At 34.5% G+C, this 18,917-nt stretch overlaps 2 protein-coding genes across 2 annotated transcripts; one reads left to right on the top strand and one right to left on the bottom strand.

Moving 5' to 3' along the window:
* LOC108950088 lies at window positions 1–4,830 on the top strand. Its single transcript, XM_018814885.2, has 8 exons — window positions 1–55; window positions 516–605; window positions 1,093–1,340; window positions 2,001–2,162; window positions 2,597–2,703; window positions 3,021–3,149; window positions 3,533–3,734; window positions 4,202–4,830. Exons 4-8 carry the CDS (start codon window positions 2,048–2,050, stop codon window positions 4,222–4,224), a joined length of 576 nt encoding a protein of 191 aa, XP_018670430.1. The 5' UTR covers window positions 1–55; window positions 516–605; window positions 1,093–1,340; window positions 2,001–2,047; the 3' UTR covers window positions 4,225–4,830.
* A 388-nt stretch (window positions 4,831–5,218) lies between these two features.
* Window positions 5,219–16,914, bottom strand: LOC100183325. Its single transcript, XM_002131373.4, has 16 exons — window positions 16,637–16,914; window positions 14,862–15,037; window positions 13,853–13,984; window positions 13,325–13,475; window positions 12,688–12,842; window positions 12,269–12,365; window positions 11,048–11,213; window positions 10,579–10,638; window positions 9,965–10,075; window positions 9,089–9,234; window positions 8,777–8,875; window positions 8,281–8,412; window positions 8,008–8,117; window positions 7,449–7,568; window positions 7,020–7,144; window positions 5,219–6,026 (listed from the first exon to the last, which is right to left on the bottom strand). Exons 1-16 carry the CDS (start codon window positions 16,716–16,718, stop codon window positions 6,020–6,022), a joined length of 1,869 nt encoding a protein of 622 aa, XP_002131409.1. The 5' UTR covers window positions 16,719–16,914; the 3' UTR covers window positions 5,219–6,019.
* Between the last annotated feature and the right edge of the window lie 2,003 nt (window positions 16,915–18,917).

Below are 18,917 nucleotides of genomic sequence, written 5' to 3'. Positions count from 1 at the left end.
TGCCGTAAAGGGAACACATTATAGTATCGACACTCCAAAAGTCTCTTGCTCCGTAGTAAGTTGTTATTTCTAAAATGATTCGAATCTGCTGCAGTTCTAATAAAGCATCTGTTTTGTCTAATTTAGTTAATAATTTCTGTATTTACCCTTGGGGTATACGAGCATTTTAGGAAAATTAATTGACTCCTGTTAATTTTTTACTAAACCATTTCATATTGGCCTGACCAAATTTTTGTTTTGTCTATTTTTTAATATATATATATATACGGTTGGTCTGGGGAACTTAATCACAGCTCCCAAATGAAGTTGTTCCCTTAATAAAATATGGGTTGTGTATACAGTTCCCGGTGGTTGCAGATTTGTAGGTTCTTTTACTAAGTGTGTCTGGATAGCAAACAAACTGAAAAAATGCAGCCAATTAGGGATCAGTGTAAAAGTCAACATAGAGAGTTAGGTTATTTAATATATGTTTGGGTAAAATGCTGATACATTAAAATATATTTTGTATTAAACAGTAACCTTGAAGAAACATGCTACTATCATGTTGCTACAGCTGCAGAAAGACAACTAGATCCTGAAATAATTACACTGCGTCTTCATATACCGTAAGTCGCACTTAAAGTAACATACTCGGTAACTCGTAAGCTGGCACGAGGTTTATGAAACAAAAAAAAACATGTTTGAAGACTCTCGTTTTTCAGCCACGTGAAGATAAAGTAATAAGTTACATACAAGTGCTACAAAAAGTTACATAGGCTAAATATTTTTATGTTACATCATGGCCTACAATTTATATCACATAAACTTTTTTAGAAAATTGTATTACATTACTTTATTGGCAAATTTTGTTATGACGTGAAAAATTGTAGATTAATTTTTGAGCATGCTAGTAAATCCCTCCAAAAAAATATTTACCCACAAAGTAACCTACAATCTAACTGGTAAGCTGGCACGAGGTGAATTAACACTCGTGTTATATAGACTGTTGTTTTAATATAGTAAAACAACTTTTATTATGTTCTAAAACGTACTTAGTACAGTGTTTAGTAATACCAGTTATTACAATGACTTTGTCATCCCTTTTACTTTTAGAAATGTTCAAAGGAGTGACCTGGGAACTTATACTGTCTCAGTTGAAACAACATCAGTAAATTTTGGCCACAGTAACGCATCTGTGGTTATAACGGAAAAAAGCATTAACAACTTGCCTTTAGTTATTGGCCTCGCAGTTGGCCTGAGTGTTTTGCTGAAAATTATAATTGTTGTCATACTGTTAGCTTGTTGTTTTCAAGTCTATACAAAAGCTTTTTGGAAGAAATATTTTAAATCCTACACAACAGGTGATTTATACATTTATCTAGTTTCAATTTCTTACATTAAAACAAATACTGGGTTAAAAAAAATTAAAATTTGACATTTTCAAGCTAAAAGAAATATTAGTAACATATATACATGGTAACTCGTAAGCTGGCACGAGGTGTTAAACCCAGGTGATAACGACTGTCGTTTTCCGGCCACGCGAGGATAAAGTAGATTCTTATTCATTTATTTATTAGTTTAAAGAATTTTAAAACATTAAGAATGGATTTTTCCACATAATAAATACATCCCTTGTAACCAACATGGTTTGAGAAACACCTGTACAAATACAATAACTGTATTTTAACATAGACATACCTAACTAGTAACTACAAAGCTCCAAACCTTGAATAACTCATAACACAATTGATAATACTCCTTATACACTTTTCTTCTGATTAGAACTTTAACATTATTTTACATTATATTGTCTGTAGGGTGTAACGGTCACCTTTTATTAAAAAAGTATTTTATTTTTCTGTTTCTATAGTAAGCGTGTTTTAACAACTAGTTTTACCATTACTGCCCATATTTTTGCTCTTGTGAACATTTTCGCTATTTGTTATCGTGACCGAAGAGACATAAAATTTCATTTATTTCTAAATAAATTAAAGTTCAATTGTTTATTTAATACTTTTCAGAGAAGCATGATTTTGGAGCTTACCTGTCCTATCAATTCTCAACTGAAATGGACATTTTCTCCCAACAGGAATTACGGGATGCTTTAGCGGCAACACAAGATGCGCTAAAGAGCCTTGGTTATCGTTTGTTTGATGAAAATCGTGATGGCCAAAATAATGGATGTAAGTACCTATTATTATTATGGTGGCTTTCCTATTTAATGTTTTTTGTTGAATTTCCAATCGAATTATATATTTGTGACTGATATCATTTCATTCCTTCCTATTTTTTGTTGGTTTTCTAATCTAGTTCTATATTGCGACTGTTATTATTTTTGGGGGTTTTCCAATCCAGTTATATATTGTGATCATTTTGTTGACGTGAATTTTATATTATTTTGTTGACTTTCTAGTTTCTACTATATGCAAAATTTATAATCTTTTATACTAAATTCATTAATATTGTCGAAAAAATCCCCCAAAAAATATCACCTACAAAATCCCATACTTGGTAACTCGTAAGCTGGCACGAGGTGTAATAACACCCATGTTACAATGCCTGTCGTTTTCCCGGCCACGCGAGGATAAAGCAAATTACATTTAGTCATTTATTGTAGACATTGCTGAAAGTTCCATGCAATCAATGGCAAAATGTCACAGAGTGATTATTATTCTAACTTCTGAATACATCAAGGACAGCTGGAGTGTGTTCAGACTACAACAGGTGTTTTTTATTTTTAAAGATATGCGTTTTAAACTAAAATGATGCATTATTTCGATTTTAGATTTGTGTTGAAAGTATTATAATAAATTGTTACATTTTAATATTCTATTTGTATTTTTTTGTCTAGTTTTAATATAAAAAGTTTGGCGCCAAAGAAGAGTTGGTTAGCCTCTAACCCAGAAGTAATGGGTTCAAGGCTCGTCGCTGCTACCATTGTGGGGGTATGTGTCCTTGGGCAAGACATTTAACGGCAATTTCTCCAACTCAGTGGTCACTAATGGGTTGCCTAATGACTTAGTTTGTTATATTTTCTACAGAGCTTCATGAAAATGATCGATTCTGGAAAAAAAGTGATTTTTATTCTTGTTCCAGGAATCCGGGAGTTCATTAAACAGAAAGCCAACGAAGGAGATGCTTGTTGCAAAATGGTTTGCCGGGCCTTGAAGGTTAACATTGGTTATGTGTTTTTAAAACTAAAGTAATTTCATCTCATGTCAAAGTTTTGTGATGGGTTCCCGCGTCGTGGCAAAGTGGTTAGTGTACCTGCCTGTAACCCAGAGTTAATTGGTTCAAGGCTCATTGCTGCTAGCATTGTGGGTGTATGTGTCCCTGGACAAGACATTTAACGGCAATTGCTCCAACCCAGTAGTCACTGATGGGTTGTCCAATTTATCAGCCATACATAAAAAATCCAAAAAAAATCACCCACAAAGTAACATACACGATAACTCGTAAACTTGCACGAGGTGTATCAACACCTCGTGTTATAACGAATGTCATTTTCCAGCCACGCGAGGATAAAGTAAGTTACATTCATTCATTTTTCCAGCTCAATCATGCTATCCAGTGGTCAGATGATAAGAAATTCAAACTGCATAAATTTAAGCTTCAACTTGATGTAGCAATGCCCAAAATAAACCCCCATTCCACTAGTTTCCCAACACTAATGGTTGAGAAAAGTAATGGAAGAGCAAACGGTTACCATCGAGGCATCAGTACTGAAACTAATGTTACTGAACTTAATGCTTCAGGTAAGGTTTGAATGTTAATAGTTAAATATGATATAAAAGATGTTCCATTTGCTTGTCAGTTGTTTATAATAGCACGTGCGCGGAATCTCGTCAGGAACTGCAATATTCTGCAGACTGAGTTGTTAACAGTTTATTATGGTATAAAATATATGTCCCATAATCCATATAATAATATTTGTTGTGGTATTATTGAAATATATGTTTTACATGCTCGAATCATATGTAAATATTTTCATATGGTATAAGGTAAAACCTCTATGGATCATGCCAAATGATGTTTATACACTCCCGCTGGTTTTAATTTTAAATTTTACCCTACACCTGAATTAAACTTAAAAATGCAATTTGCTAAAAACAAAACTCATTAGCAAGACTGTAAAATTATGTAATTAGTAGGTAACTAATTAGGTGCATTTTATGATTTTTTTGTTTTATTAAAATTAAAATATTTTCTGTTAATGAACTAGGAACAGCGGACTCTCAAGTTTAATGTACAGTTTGTAAAAACACCAGGATATCAACACAGAGTGGAAAGTTTTTAAATTTGTTTTTGGCCAGAGGATCGTACTATTACTTGTGTTTCAAATTTTTTCAGTATAATAATAACTTTTTATTTGTCTCTTCGATTACGGTAGCGAAGATTTAGAAACATTATAAACGAAAAGACAAGATATATAGCGACAAAACAACAGTTGTTAAAACACGCTTACAGTTAAAAACAATTTTTTTTAAACAATATACAAAATTGAAACACGCTGTATTTTTCAAAATTAGAAAGTATTTTAATCGTTTTCAAAATAAATTCTTTTAATAGTTTTTTTTTTGATTGTGTTGCAATTTTTTTAACATTTCAGAATCCAAGTTTACAAAAGTTATAATTACCAAGAATAACTTATGACACATGAATATAATGTTAAAAATAAGTAGCAGATGCTGCTATTTAGTGTATTGTATATAGATTTTGTTATCTTTTTATTGTATGTCAAATTGGTCATTTAAAATGTTAAGATCAGTTTCCATTAGCTATTTATCTAATCTAATGTGAACATTTTTGATTCACGTGTCATTTTTTGTTCAATAAATCTTCTAACTCGTGTTTGATTTGTGTTTCTTTCCATTAATGGTTTTGGTTTTAATAATATGATCTTGGTATTACGATGGAATGGATGAAGAAAAACTATGTTGGGTAATTTATCCGTTTATACCTAAAATATCATTTTAAATGAATTCTTAAGAATAATTTTTAGGACACCAGGGTCCTTTATGTCGTCAGAACACCCGTGTTATACCGACTGACGTTGAACTGTATTGTAACTATACTGTACTGTAGTTGCACACGAAGCTAAATAAGTTACATTCATTCATTCTTGCATTGCGATTTGCGTTTAATTTTTAATATTTTCAGCAAACTAACTGTATCACATTTCATCATTTAGTTAAAATGCTTCAGACAGTACATTTTTAAATTCAATCATATTTTGCACTTTTTTTGTAAAATGTTTATTCAGTTTTGACGCATCTGTAGCACGTTATAAACAAAATCAGTCGCAGCGGTTTAGAAAAAGCAATGTAAATTTTAAGGCGCAAATACTAATTCATAAAAATAACATAAAGGATGTCAGAATTAAGATTATGCTACAATACTGATTGTCAGAGTAATTTGGCAAATCAATTTTTGGTAGCTTTATAATTATTCTTATAAAAAGGAACTTGAAAATAAACAGGACATAAAAACAGAACTAAAACATTATGGAACAACGAAATAAGTGCACTTGATTCAAATGACAAAAAATAAACGAAACATTCTAATTTTTGGCTTAAAATCTGCAACAATTTTTACACTGTTTCTTTAGCAATTCGCAACGGTGTACGGTAATGGATTCAAAGTCTTACAGAATAATTTGAATTGCATCTCATAAGAGTTAGACCGCTGGTCTGCTGTGGCTATCAACCAGTCTGCAGAGTATGGTGCATGAGCAAACTTTTTTGGGGTTATGCACGCCATAATTTGTCCCACACAAGCCAGTTAATTAAACAATGAAAAAATACGTATTAAATTAAGTAGGATTTCCTATTGTGGCTAGGAAATGTACGTGGTTTGCACGCCGATTTTTGATGATAGCACGCGTGCATGCGAAAAATAACCGTCTTGCACGCGCAAGATCTTGTCAGGAACAGCCATACTCTGCAGATTGGGCTATCAACCGCCATGTCGCACCCTTACACAAAGTGTTCAACCAAAATAGCCACTAGGAGATATTTTTCTTTTCCAACCTCTGTTGGTCTCAAACCCTTTAAAAAATATAAAGTTTGAACAGTGAAAAAAATCTGATGATTTCGGTGTAAAATATTAAGCGATAGGAATTTGTTTGCCTGTATGGAGATTCAGCAACAAACAAGAATAATTTAAGTATAGTAAGATCGGTTAAAATGGGACACAATTTCATTCTCTTTTATCGTCCAATTTGACAGTAAATCAAGATTGTTTGCAGAATTAAACAACGGAAACCTCACGACTCTTGTTAATTGTTGCAGATCGCGATTAGGAAATATATAAAGGACTATCGGTAACCCATCTTTCCCCCATACACTACAATTTAAATAATACATGCACAAGATGCAGTTGTATGTATATAGTAGGGTTGGGGAAGATAGGACACCTCTTGCACAGAATATCCAAGTATTTTGATCATGTTTTGAAACGACTAGTTCCTTTGCCAAGTAAACTTTATATATATAACTTAAAAACGATATTTTTTGTTGTTTTTATCCCAAATTAAAGTCATATTGACCGCTGCCTATTTTCCTCATGTTTATATCTCAGTTTTTTACAAAACTAAAACTAGTTTAATAAGACAAAATCAAACTGTACGAAATATTCAAGGTTGTTTTATGAAGCTATGAAACTAGTTTTAATCGTTCACACACGCAAACAAAAAAATTACATCGGCTTTACCATGATTTGGCGAGAATTCAAATTAGCACACTACTATTTCGCATTTTTTACCTGTTCAAAATATACTGTTTCTATTTTACTTTTTTTTTCAATATTTAAAAATAGTAATTAGCTTTGACGGGCGTTTTATAAAGTCGTGATAATACTGTCAAACAATTCTGTAACATTATTTTCCTCGTTATCATTAAATGGCCCATTATGAATAAACGGGGGTCCGTAAAAAGAAATTAAAAAAAAGTCTCGTCCAACAAAGTGTCTCATCTTCCCCGACCCTACTGTATATTGAACAAAACGAATGCAATAGGTAAATTGACTTTGAAGCTTCTTACCGAACGTCAACATTCTGTATCACGATTGGCATTCTTCGTAGTTTAGGCATAACAATGTCGAGCTTCTTGAAAAACTTATGCTGACTTTCCGCGTCTGAACCCTTCCATCGAATTACGTGATTACGCTGTAGAATAAATAACAGTTAAGTATAGTTGTTATTTACAACCGCTGTGTTGAAGATATAGGACGCTACATTCATAAAGAATAAGCTTCTAGGTATAAACCAACGGATAAAAGACCCCGACATAGTTTTACTCTGTCTCTTTAATAGTAGGGTGGAGACGGGACAACTTTAACACATAATATCCAAATATTCTGATCCTGTTTTAAGCAATTGCGGTCTATAAAAGTTGTGAGGTAACGGTTTTATAATTCCTTGAATGTTCATTGTGTACTACCAAAAACAGCTATTCACCATGTTTACTTACACGATGTTCCATAGCCATCTGAAGTGATCGAAAAGACGGGTCCATTTTAATTCGCTTCCATATATTCGGGGTCTCGATAAATATAATCACAGCGTCGTTCAGTACAAGTTCAAGAATTGCCTGGTATTATTCAATAATCAGTAAAATAATCGTACGTGGTAACTAATTAAAGTGGGCATTTTATGTGTAAAATGGACACCCATTTTGTAACGACGGTCGTTTACCCCGCCACAACGAGTTATGTGGTAACTTGTAAGTGGGCACGAGGTGTGTGAGTTAAGACAACCATGTAATAACGACTGTCGTTACCCCGCATCACTTGATGATATAAGTTAAATATGTAGTAATTCGTAAGTGGGCACGAGGTGTATGAAACAAGACACCCATGTAATAACAACTGTCGTTACGACGGTACCCCACCACTCTAGGATAAATAAGTTACATATATAGCCATTCGTAAGTGGGCACAAGGTGTGTGAAAATTAGGTCACCCATTTAATAACAACTGTTGTTCCCCCACCACTCAAGGATAAATAAGTTACATACGAACGTCACTTACCGTTTGTGTGTGAAACAACGCGTTTTCATCATCTAGATAAGCATCGGTGAGGACAATAACAACACGATGGCTCATTTGGATATTTTGCTTTGCGCCAGTGTATCTAAGACCTGTGGTGTATTTAAACTTTAATTTATAGAACATATTTAAACAACACTGTCCCATCTGTTCCATCTTCCCCCACAGTATACTATACATTTCGCTTAAATGGCGCCGTCTCATATTCCAATAAAATCAAATATGTTAGTATAGTTTATAAATTCAATGTATTACCTCCACTGTCCTCTTTGTTTTCGTCATAAACACGATACGATTTCGAGGTGAACCAATCATTGAGCTGTCTGATCACGTGATTTCCGTCATGGCTCAATGAGTAAGAGAAAAACGCGGCATGGTCCTTAACGGCTGTTTAGAAAAAAAAACAATTTGTTTGGAAATTTTATAAAAAAAAGGATAAAAATCTTTGGTAAACTCACGCTCAAATTGCAGCATTTTATTGAAAAAAATGTATAAATTTCCGTATACAGTTGATTTAAATAATATTAATAATAATAAGAAATTACGAATTTTATTTGTCTCTTTCATTACAGTAGAGAGATTTAGCAATTATTAAAAAAAAACAACAGGTGTCAAAACACGCTTACAGTTAAAATATATTTACATTTATTTGGAAGAAAATAAGCGTGGTCGCTACACCTAGCAGATAAACGAGCCATTTATGTTTAAATATAAGTTAAACTTCTGATAGAAACAAAAAATGACAACTTACATCGTTCGTAAGAAGCAAAGTATTTTTTCCAAATTGTCTGAAAATCGGTGATAAAATATCTGACGATAAGAATGCAAAGCACGCTTGCAATCACCAGACCTGTAAAGTAGAACATATAGTACTGTGGGGAAAGATGGAACGCCTTTAGCACATAATATCTAAATATCCTGATCGTGTTTTAAACCATTAACAACGGTCTATGAGAGTTGTGATGATACGGTTTTATAATTCTTTGAATGTTCTTTGTTTACTACCAAGTGGGACGAGAAAATAGTTACGTTCGAACGTCATCTAATTGAAAAAATCACTTACCGACTACAACTCCAAGAATAATCTTTAACTCGTCGTTAGGTGGCAGTGGTGAGAGGGTTTCATTTAAAGTGATATTTGCTGATGACTTCCCGCGTGTGTTCGTTGCATAGCAGATATAAGAGCCAAGATCAGAACTCATAACGTTTCTGTTAGAAATGTAAAAAATGGGTATTTTTCCTGTAGATTCAACACATTTTTAAACAGTTTTGTTAAAAAAGTAGAATATGAAATTTTTTTGTTAAATAAACCTGAATATATAGACTAGGCCATATATAAGTAGGGTGGGGTAATACGGGATACCATTAGCACACGAAATCCAAATATCCTGGTCTTGTTTTAAATATGTAACAACGGTTTATGGAAGCCGTGAAGATACTGTTTTCTAATTGTTTAAATGTTCTTTGTTTACTACCAAATGAGACCAGAAAATAGAAAAAAAGGGTGTCCCATCTTTCCCACCCTACTATAAAAATCGACTTTGTTTTATAGGGTTTGTTAAAATTCATGGAACTTTAAATATTAAAAGTTCAAGATTCTATTTGAATAAGAGACTCACGATGCCATTTAGGCGAAATATATTTCTCTATTAATAACTAGTGGTTGGACTTGATTTTTGCCAGTAAGCTATACTTTGGTAATTGAAATAAAGCCAATAAAATGGCGCTTCAAACATTTAACGCATAAATGAATGTAACTTGCTTTATCCTCATGTGGCCGGAAAACGACAGTTGTTATAACACGGGTGTTCTGTTTCATACACCTCGTACCCGCTTACGAGTTATAAAGTATGTTACTTTGTGGTTTTTTATTTTCATATTTTGATTTAGGATAATTTGGACAACCCATTGGTGGCCACTGGGTTGGAGAAATACTTACGAGATACGTAATTGTATTGTAAATCTTTCGCGGGTAAAATCAGTACAGTTTGGTGTTTTGAAACCCGGGTCACTAGCACAAACCGAACTTGAGTTTGTCGCACCTGAAATCCTAAGCCAAAAATTATCATTGTACTGTGGGGTAAGATAGATAATGTCAGCGCATAATATAGTTGGATGGGGGAAGATGGCACACCTTTTTTAATCCATTTTCTTGTCCCATTTGGTATAGTAAACAAAGAACATTTAAAGAATTATAAAACCGTACGACTTCCATAGACCGTTGTTAATTGTTTAATACTTGATCAGGATATTTTGATATTATGTGCTAAAGGTGTCCCGCCTTTCCCATCCCTACTACACTATGTATTCATATTTCAGCTTACAGTGACCTAATGTTATGATGTAACATACCATATACATAAAATATGCTTATTTATTTATTATAAAACGATAGCGAAGATCGTGTTACTTAAAAAATGGAAATCAACAGCAAAACAACAGTTGTTAAACACGCTATGGATAAAAAGTTCTGATAATTTAATTTGTATGTTAAAAAGCGTGGCTTTTAAATCCAAGAGGAAAAAAATACATTGAATTTAAGTTAAAGCTTACTCTGTGCAGTTGTTATGACTAGATCCACCGACTGTTTGGGAAAGGGCGCATAATCTTTCTCTGTAAATAGAAACGAATATTTAAATCTGATATAGCTTGAGTGTAATTTTAGCGTCAGAATTTATGTCATAAGTTCGAACACAGCATTAAATTAAGTATTAAACGACCGATCGTTTTAAAACAGTAAAATAATCAAGAAATTATGATGTGTTTATATAATAGCGAATATAATACAACAATAAAGAAGTCAGAAACCAAGAAATTGTCATATTTTTTAGGAATATATTTGTAATGTTTATATACATATATATACACTACTGCGGAGGGTGGACGGGCCACCTATAGCGCATAATATTCAAATATCTTGTGTCCCATATTACCCCAACCTACTACATATTGACGATATTACAACAGTTAAATGCAATAATATACAACGGTTAATATTCTGACAAACTCCGTCCTTTATTACCGTGTTCCATTTTGAAGAACTTTTTCCCAATAAAATCCCATTCTTGTGTTTGGATATGTCGGGGGAATGGACCCATGACACGTGAGTGTGACGTTTTTGTTCAAGTCTGACGTCACTTCCTGCTCTTCAGCGGTGGTAACAGGTATCTGATTTGCATCCGTAGGAGCTGTTAGGAAAAAGCCGGTTTTCGTATATCTAAATTACAAAAGTTTTGTTAAGAAAAACAATATACTAAAGTGGGGAAGATGGGACACCTTTTCATTCCATTTTCTCGTCTAATTTGGTGGTAATCATTTAAAAAATCATAAACCTATCATCCCACGACTATCACAGCTCGTTATTAATTGTTTGAGACACGATCAGGATAGCTCTAAATTAAAGCAGCTTTCTTTTGAGGTATATATACGTATTATTCTGTGTTATTCTGATACGGGACCTGTTAACTCGTAGTCTTTCTGCAACCAAGTAAAACAGAATCTCATTTTCTATCTAACCTCTGCACATTGCACACATTCAAAACTAATTAAATACCAATTCTCTGGGCGTTTTTACGTCTGAGCTAATATCTATACTGATATGACATATTGCAAGCATATTCCTTGCAAAACTAGATTGCTAAATCTGCTACCACAGCAATACAGTGCCTAAAGTGATTGAGAAGCAATTACCTTTAGCAAGTACTTTTATTTATAACTCAGGGAAAACGGATAACACTTTCTGGACATCAGTATAATATTACAAGTCATATAAGTACGTTGGTGATAAATTCTACATTCGATTGCACTTTATACATTATAGGTTGGGGTAAAATGGTACATGTTTTCAATATTTTTTCTTGTTCTATTTGGTAATAAACATTCAAACAATTATATAACTGTAGTCTCATGTCTCTAAAAGAGCGTTGACAATTGTTAAAACACCGTCGAAAAATGGTCAATTACGTACAAAAAGTACCCCATCTTTCCCCACAGTATATATAGAGTAGTGTGGGGGAAGATGGGACACCTTTTAACTCTATTTTCTCGTCTTATTTAGTAGTAAACAAAGAACATTCAATGAATTATAAAACTATATCCTTACGACTCCCATAGACCGTTGTTAATTGGTTAAAACACGATCAGGATATTTGGACATTAAGTGCTAAAGGCATCCCATCTCCCCCACAGTATATATATATATACAATACTGATCAATTAGATTAGGGTGCACACACCGACTCACGTTTTACACAAATTTTAAAATGTCTGATGTACCGTGTGTGCCCGTTTTGCATCACTGCGCAGCTGTAATCGGCCGCAAAGTCGTGGTATGCAGAAGTCTGTAAACACATACTTTGCATTAGCTTTAAAGTTAACTATATTATGAATAAATTACAAAACGAAAATTACGTTTGCTAAACCCACAATAATAAAAAAGTCTGTTATTTTGACTAACTGTACGTCCGTTTGAGAAAATATTCTTTATTAAACAATTAGTTTGTCTCGATTTTTGTCTGTTACGTCTTCGTAGCACCAGATCTTTCTGTATTTCATTACACAAGAACCGTTCAACTCTGTATGAGCACCAGATCAAGGTCAGATTCGCGAAATTTTCTACAAGATACATTCATTCATTTTTCCTATATCAGAACATGAACTAACCGTATACGTTGAAAGTAGCAAATTGTTGATTCGAAATCCGTGCCTATCCTCTTGTATCTGCTGTTCGTCTCTAGTTATGGGCTCACAATTCCGATACCACGTAACGTTAAGTTGTTCAGGCTTAACTAAAACGGGTCTGTCCGTCGTTGGTTCCACTGATAAATAAGTCATGAAGTTAAATTTAACATATAGTAGGTTGGGGTGAAATGAGACACCATTTTTACCACATAGTATCCAAGTATCATGATCGTGTGAACATTTACAATTGTAACAGCATTATTACGACTCCAAAATAGTTTTTATAACTGTTCAAATCACGATTAAAAAAATGGGCTATTATGTGCTCACGGTATTTTTTTTTAAAAAACATATATATTAGGATGGGAAAAGATGGGACACCTTGAGCACATAATATCCAAAAGCCCTGATCGTGTTTTAAACAATTAAAAACGGTCTGTGGGAGTCATAAGAATACGGTTTTATATTTCTTTGAATGTTCTTTGTTTACTACCAAATAAGACAAGAAAATAGAAAAAAAGAAAAGTATCTCACCCTGCTATATATCTGTTTCTATTGATGTGATTTAGCAAACACAGTTTAAGCTAGTAAGGCGTCAGTCTAAAAATAAATCACTTACAGTCGCAGGTTAACCGCAGCAGGGTATTGTGACACGGTTTGTTCAGATTGATAATAGAACCCGTTGTAGATTTTGAATCCTGGCAACTTTGCTGGACAAAATCTGTCACTTTGATCTGCCATAACCGGGTAGCACATCCGTCTGCCGATATCTGCAAGTCAAGTTAAATCATTAGTACTAGAAAGCAGGTTATTTTGTTGTGAATTATATCCCTGTTGGTTTTCTTCAATATAGTATAGGATCAAGGATTATAAAATTAAAAAAATCTAAATAACAATCACCACAAAGTTATATACGTGGTAGCTCGTAAGTGGACACGAGGAGTATAAACCAGAACAACTGTGTTATAACGACTTTCGTTGCTCCGCCACGCGAGGGTAAATAAGTTACATATGTGGTAACTCGTAAGTGGGCACTAGGTGTACGAAACACAACACCCGTGTTATAACGACTTCCGTTGCCCTGCTATACATAAAGATAAATAAGTTTCATTCACCCTTTTAAATGTACGAAATATATTTTTCTTACCACGGTAAACGACAAATTAAAGTCTGACGTCACGCTTTCGATGACGTAGGGATCGACGTTCTTGTGCACGAAGTTATCAATTGTCCCATTATATGAATGAACAATGCTGCCAGCTTGGTCCCGCACTGTGCACTGTGTAATATAATACACCAATGTTTTTAAATAGATATCCTATAAGGGTGAATTCTATATAGCAAGTCTCTCCAAACTCATTTTGGTCAGAATTGGCCAACTTTATTTTGGCCATATTTGGCCCAGTTTATTTTTGCCACACAGTTGGCCCATTTCATTTTGGCCAAAGTTGGTCCATTTTATTGTGGTCGGAATTGGCCCATTTTATTTTGGCAAAAGTTGGCTCGTTTTATTTGGCCAGAGTTGACCTTTTTTATTTTGGCCACAATTGGTCTTTTTGAAGGAGTTGACAACGTATATTAGCGACTTAACAATAAGCATATTGTTTAAAGTATCCGGTTTCGCTTCTTTGTCTGATCAGAATTTAAATCACATTTGGAATTTCCCTCTCATGGGTTATAAACGAATATACACGCTTGGAATTTCCCACCCCAATAGTTCTGTATGGTTACTTTGATAAATCAACCCGATGTGGACTTTTCAATTGTCAACATGAGGATAAATTTTCACGAGCGATTTATGGAAGTTACCAGCCTTATTCAAACAGAAAATGAATGATTTAATTTGAATAAAAGAATAACGACACCATTTTAGGCGAAACATATATAGTGGGGTAGATCAGGATATTTGGATAGTATGTGCTAAAGATGTCCCATCTTACCCCACAGACTATATCTAACAAAATACAGTTTGTTGGACTTAATTTTTGTCGGTAACGTATTTCCCAGAACTTGATATGACTATTATTTCATTATAAAGTCGAAATAAAAAATACTTTTTTGGTCTCCGGTTTTAAAACTGAAGACGACAAATGAGCTTTTTTTAACAATTATTTTTTTCAAAAATATAAACAATTTTCACCGAAAAAGTTACTCACCTTTATGTTAACAACTGGGTCAATAATAGGGGGTGGGGGTAATCCCCCACCCAAGGGGGGTAAGGGGGGTACAGGTACAGGAAGGTAGTCACTGAGTAGCGAGCAGTCACCTCGAAACTGCCACCCTTTGTACAATTTTAAAACTCTTGCCGGCGCAGTTGTACATCCGCTGTTCACTGCGTTAAACGTTATAATATATTATTTTTTATATGAATAGACACTGATGATGCCGTTTCGGGCGAAATATATATTGTAGGCCGGGATAGAATGGGACACATTGTTTAAAACACGACCGGAATATTATTTGCTAAAAGTGTCCCCATCTTTCCCCACGGTACTGCTGTATCTTACAAAATACTTTCGCTGGGCATTTTGTCGGTTACGACGTATTTAGCAGCACTTAAGAAATCATAAAATTATATATAAAATGTGTTTAAACTATGATATGCAGTGTAAACTATTAATATATAAAGACATATAGTAGGGTGGGAGAAGATGGGACACACTTAGCACATTATATTTAAATATCCTGATCGTGTTTTAAACAATAAACAACGGTCTATAGAAGTCGTAAGAATGCGATTTTATATTTCTTTGAATGTTCTTTGTTTACTACCGAATTGGATGAGAAAAACAAATCAACATGTGTCCCATCTCCCCCCACCCTACTATATTTTATGTAGTACCATTCCAACTTTTAACAGATTACGAACCACTATAAGAACTTCTAAATGCAACGCGTGCGATTAAAATTCATTGTTGTACACAGGCGTAACCTGACACCAGCCAAAGTTGGCACAGGCATGGCGCATTCCATTCCATAAAAAACGCCCATGTTAACAATTAAGTGGAATACCCTTTCATTTACAGCAAATTTCCGCCATAAAATTTGACCATAAATCCACACAATAGTAGGTTCGCCTCACGGGCTGCCAACAGTATTTACACGCAAAGAGTTTGGAATTGTTTGGGTTTTTCACTGGTTTCACTTGAATGACTTTAAAAGCGAGGCGAACTTGAAGTGTTTGGATAGACAACAGCATTTAGTTGAAGGAATAAACGATTGCGTGACTATTAATGTATAGTTTTAAATTGAACGATCAAATTTCGACAAACATGGAAAGGCGATGACCCACCCCGCGGCCTGCACGATCGGTCATATTTCGTAGAAAGTGAAAACCGTATAGCTAAACGTAAATGCATTTGCCAGTTATGGAATATTACTGTATGCATACTAAACATTCTACACGATTGGGGTCGAACTTTAAATATGTATTTTTTGGTTAAAGCGGTTTCCTACGAAACAGGTATCTATATAGTAAACAGTCATTGCAACATCGTGACTCACTGTACCGCGTTTTGTCCCAAGATAACATCTTATCACTGCTAATAAAAACAGTAAAACAAATTTGCAAACGGTGTCGCTCATAAAAGGTCTATAATTGCCTATAATAGTAGTATATGCGAACCACCAATCCGACGGTATTTTGATACAAAATACACCCCGCGTACAATCATTGAACGAAACTTATTAATTCTCGCACGGCGGGGCAACGACAGTCGTCATTACACGAGTATTTGTTTCATTCCCCTGCCCCATATAATAATACAAGTATATAGTATAGGGTTGGGGGAGTTGTAAGGATACGGTTTTATAATTCATTGAATGTTCCTTGTTTACTACCAAATGGGACAATAAAACAGAATGAAAATGTATCCCATCTTCCCCCACCCTACTATGTATAAGCATAAGTAATAGTTCAAGTATAACTTACCTATAGCTTGCCCGTTTGTCTCAGTGAAACTTGCAATAATTTCAAGAACCATCAACAGAGAATGCAGTGAAAGTTTTTTCATATTGAAAATCCTGACTCGGTTTAACTGCTAACTCGGTGTAACTGTTTCAGTAAGCCTGACTGTTCACTATTTATCTGCTTATGCTCAGGTTTCCAAGCGAGATACCAGAAAGAAGTTCGCTAGGCTCTCTCGACGCCATAGCTTTTGTGGCGGTATGCAGAGTGTGTCGCAAGTAGTAAACCAAACCAGCGCTATTGTTCTGCGGTAGCGCATAGCATGTGTAGGAAACAGTAATTAATTTTGCCTGCGACTGACTTACGCTAAGTTTAAATGAACGATAGTCTTGTTGGCGCGCAAACCAGGGAACGAAACGGTATGATTTTATTCACTATGGCTTTAAAGTTCTTATGGTCGAAACAATTAGTCGGAAACATCATATCACATTACAATTAAACAATAAGAATCTACGCAGAGTCCAAAAGTCCCGTAAAGAATTGTGCAAAGGATCACAAGACGGGGAATTTAATGCCTAAGGACACCGAGTGCGAATTTTCGTGGGAATAAAATCGAACTCGCTGGCAGAGAAAATGGTGTGTGACGATTTTATTATCATGCTGCCGCATCAGAGTGTAATCACATAAACACAACAACGCTTCGTATTAAAGCTCAAGGTGCAGCGGTTTTTTTCCCGAGAATTTCATCTCGCCGCTTTTTCCCACGGTTATAAAATTATACTCGTACAATATTCGTGTTCGATTTCGTAGTTCCCCGCATGCCGGAATTCGTAGACGTTATTTCCTACCGACACAGGTACTTCATGTTACGTTTAATAATCTTTATATTTTAATAAACTTTCCAATACCGCCCGAAAATTTTGCTCTGATTTCGGCAGCTGCGGACCGAAATAGCATCTCATACTTAAATAATAACCGCAAACATGTTAAATTTTGTGCAAACCGAGAGTTAAGGTCACAGTATTTATACCTTTCTCAATCGTGTTTTAAAAATCCAAGTATAGAGTAGGAGGGGAAGATGGGATGCCTTTTTATTCTATTTTCTCGTTCCATTTGGTAGTACACAAAGAAAATTCAACGAATTATGAAACCGTATCCTCACGACTTCCATAGACCGTTGTTAATTGTTTAAAACACGATCACGATATTTGGATATTATAGAAGAATGGGGGAAGACGAATTTTAGTAGAAAATGGGGGAAATGGGTGTTGTTTGTTTAATACCAAATGGGAAGAGAAAGCTTAATAAAAAATGTCCCATCTTGCCCCACACTACTATATGTGCTAACGGTATCCCGTCTTTTCCCCACCCTATTATAAATATATCAATGGATTATAAGTTAAGTTAATTAGTTGGTCTCGTTTCAATATAAACGATTAGCAATTACAATATGTTCATTACCCATACTTAAGCAATCACCATTCGTTAGTTATACTATAGACGCATCTGATCGAAAACGGAAATAATCAATCTGAAAATGGTAACTAGATAGGTGTAGTAACTTCCAGGATAAATAGACGACTACGTGCACGTCAAGTTAAAAAGGATTAATAGGTTCTGACTGTGTACGTTCGTATATAGCAAAAAAGCGAGAATTTAGCGCGAAAAGTTAACAATCTTTCTTTTCGATTATCATACAATAACGCTAGATAGTAAAAATTAAAGACAGGAAGAAGTCGTCATCTCCTATTCCGTCACAATACATATTACGTCATATACAGCTCCAACCTTTGCTCATACCTTGCTTTTATTTTTTAATTAATATTATCCCAAGCAGCAGGTTGGCTGAAGTGTATTGTTCTCGGATCATTCAATCTTCTTGCAAAACAAGAACGCTGCAACGCGCTTGCAGGGTTTTTGGAAAGCAGCAATTAAAATAGCTAAGGGTAGACCTAACCTAGTTTAGCGTGCAGTGCTCATCACACTCAATCAACATATTATTTCACTGAAACACAGATACATGTTAGGGTGGGGAAGATGGGACACTTTTTCATTCTATTTTCTCGTCCAATGTGGTAGTAAACAAAGAAAAATCAAAGAATTATAAAACCGTATCTTCACGACTTTCATATACCGTTGTTAATTGTTTAAAACACGATCAGGATATTTAGACATAATATGCTAGAGGTGTCCCGTCTTACCCCACAGAATTATACATACACCACTACGTTTATAGAATCTAACAGAAATTTCCGTCGATAAATAAATACAATTTGTTTATCTTTTCATGGACATTCGTTATAAC

The sequence above is a fragment of the Ciona intestinalis genome, chromosome 14, assembly GCF_000224145.3.
Source record: "Ciona intestinalis chromosome 14, KH, whole genome shotgun sequence".
Lineage (NCBI taxonomy): Eukaryota > Metazoa > Chordata > Ascidiacea > Phlebobranchia > Cionidae > Ciona > Ciona intestinalis.
Note: the sequence above shows the minus strand (reverse complement) of the source record. Positions and strands in the feature narration are given on the sequence as shown.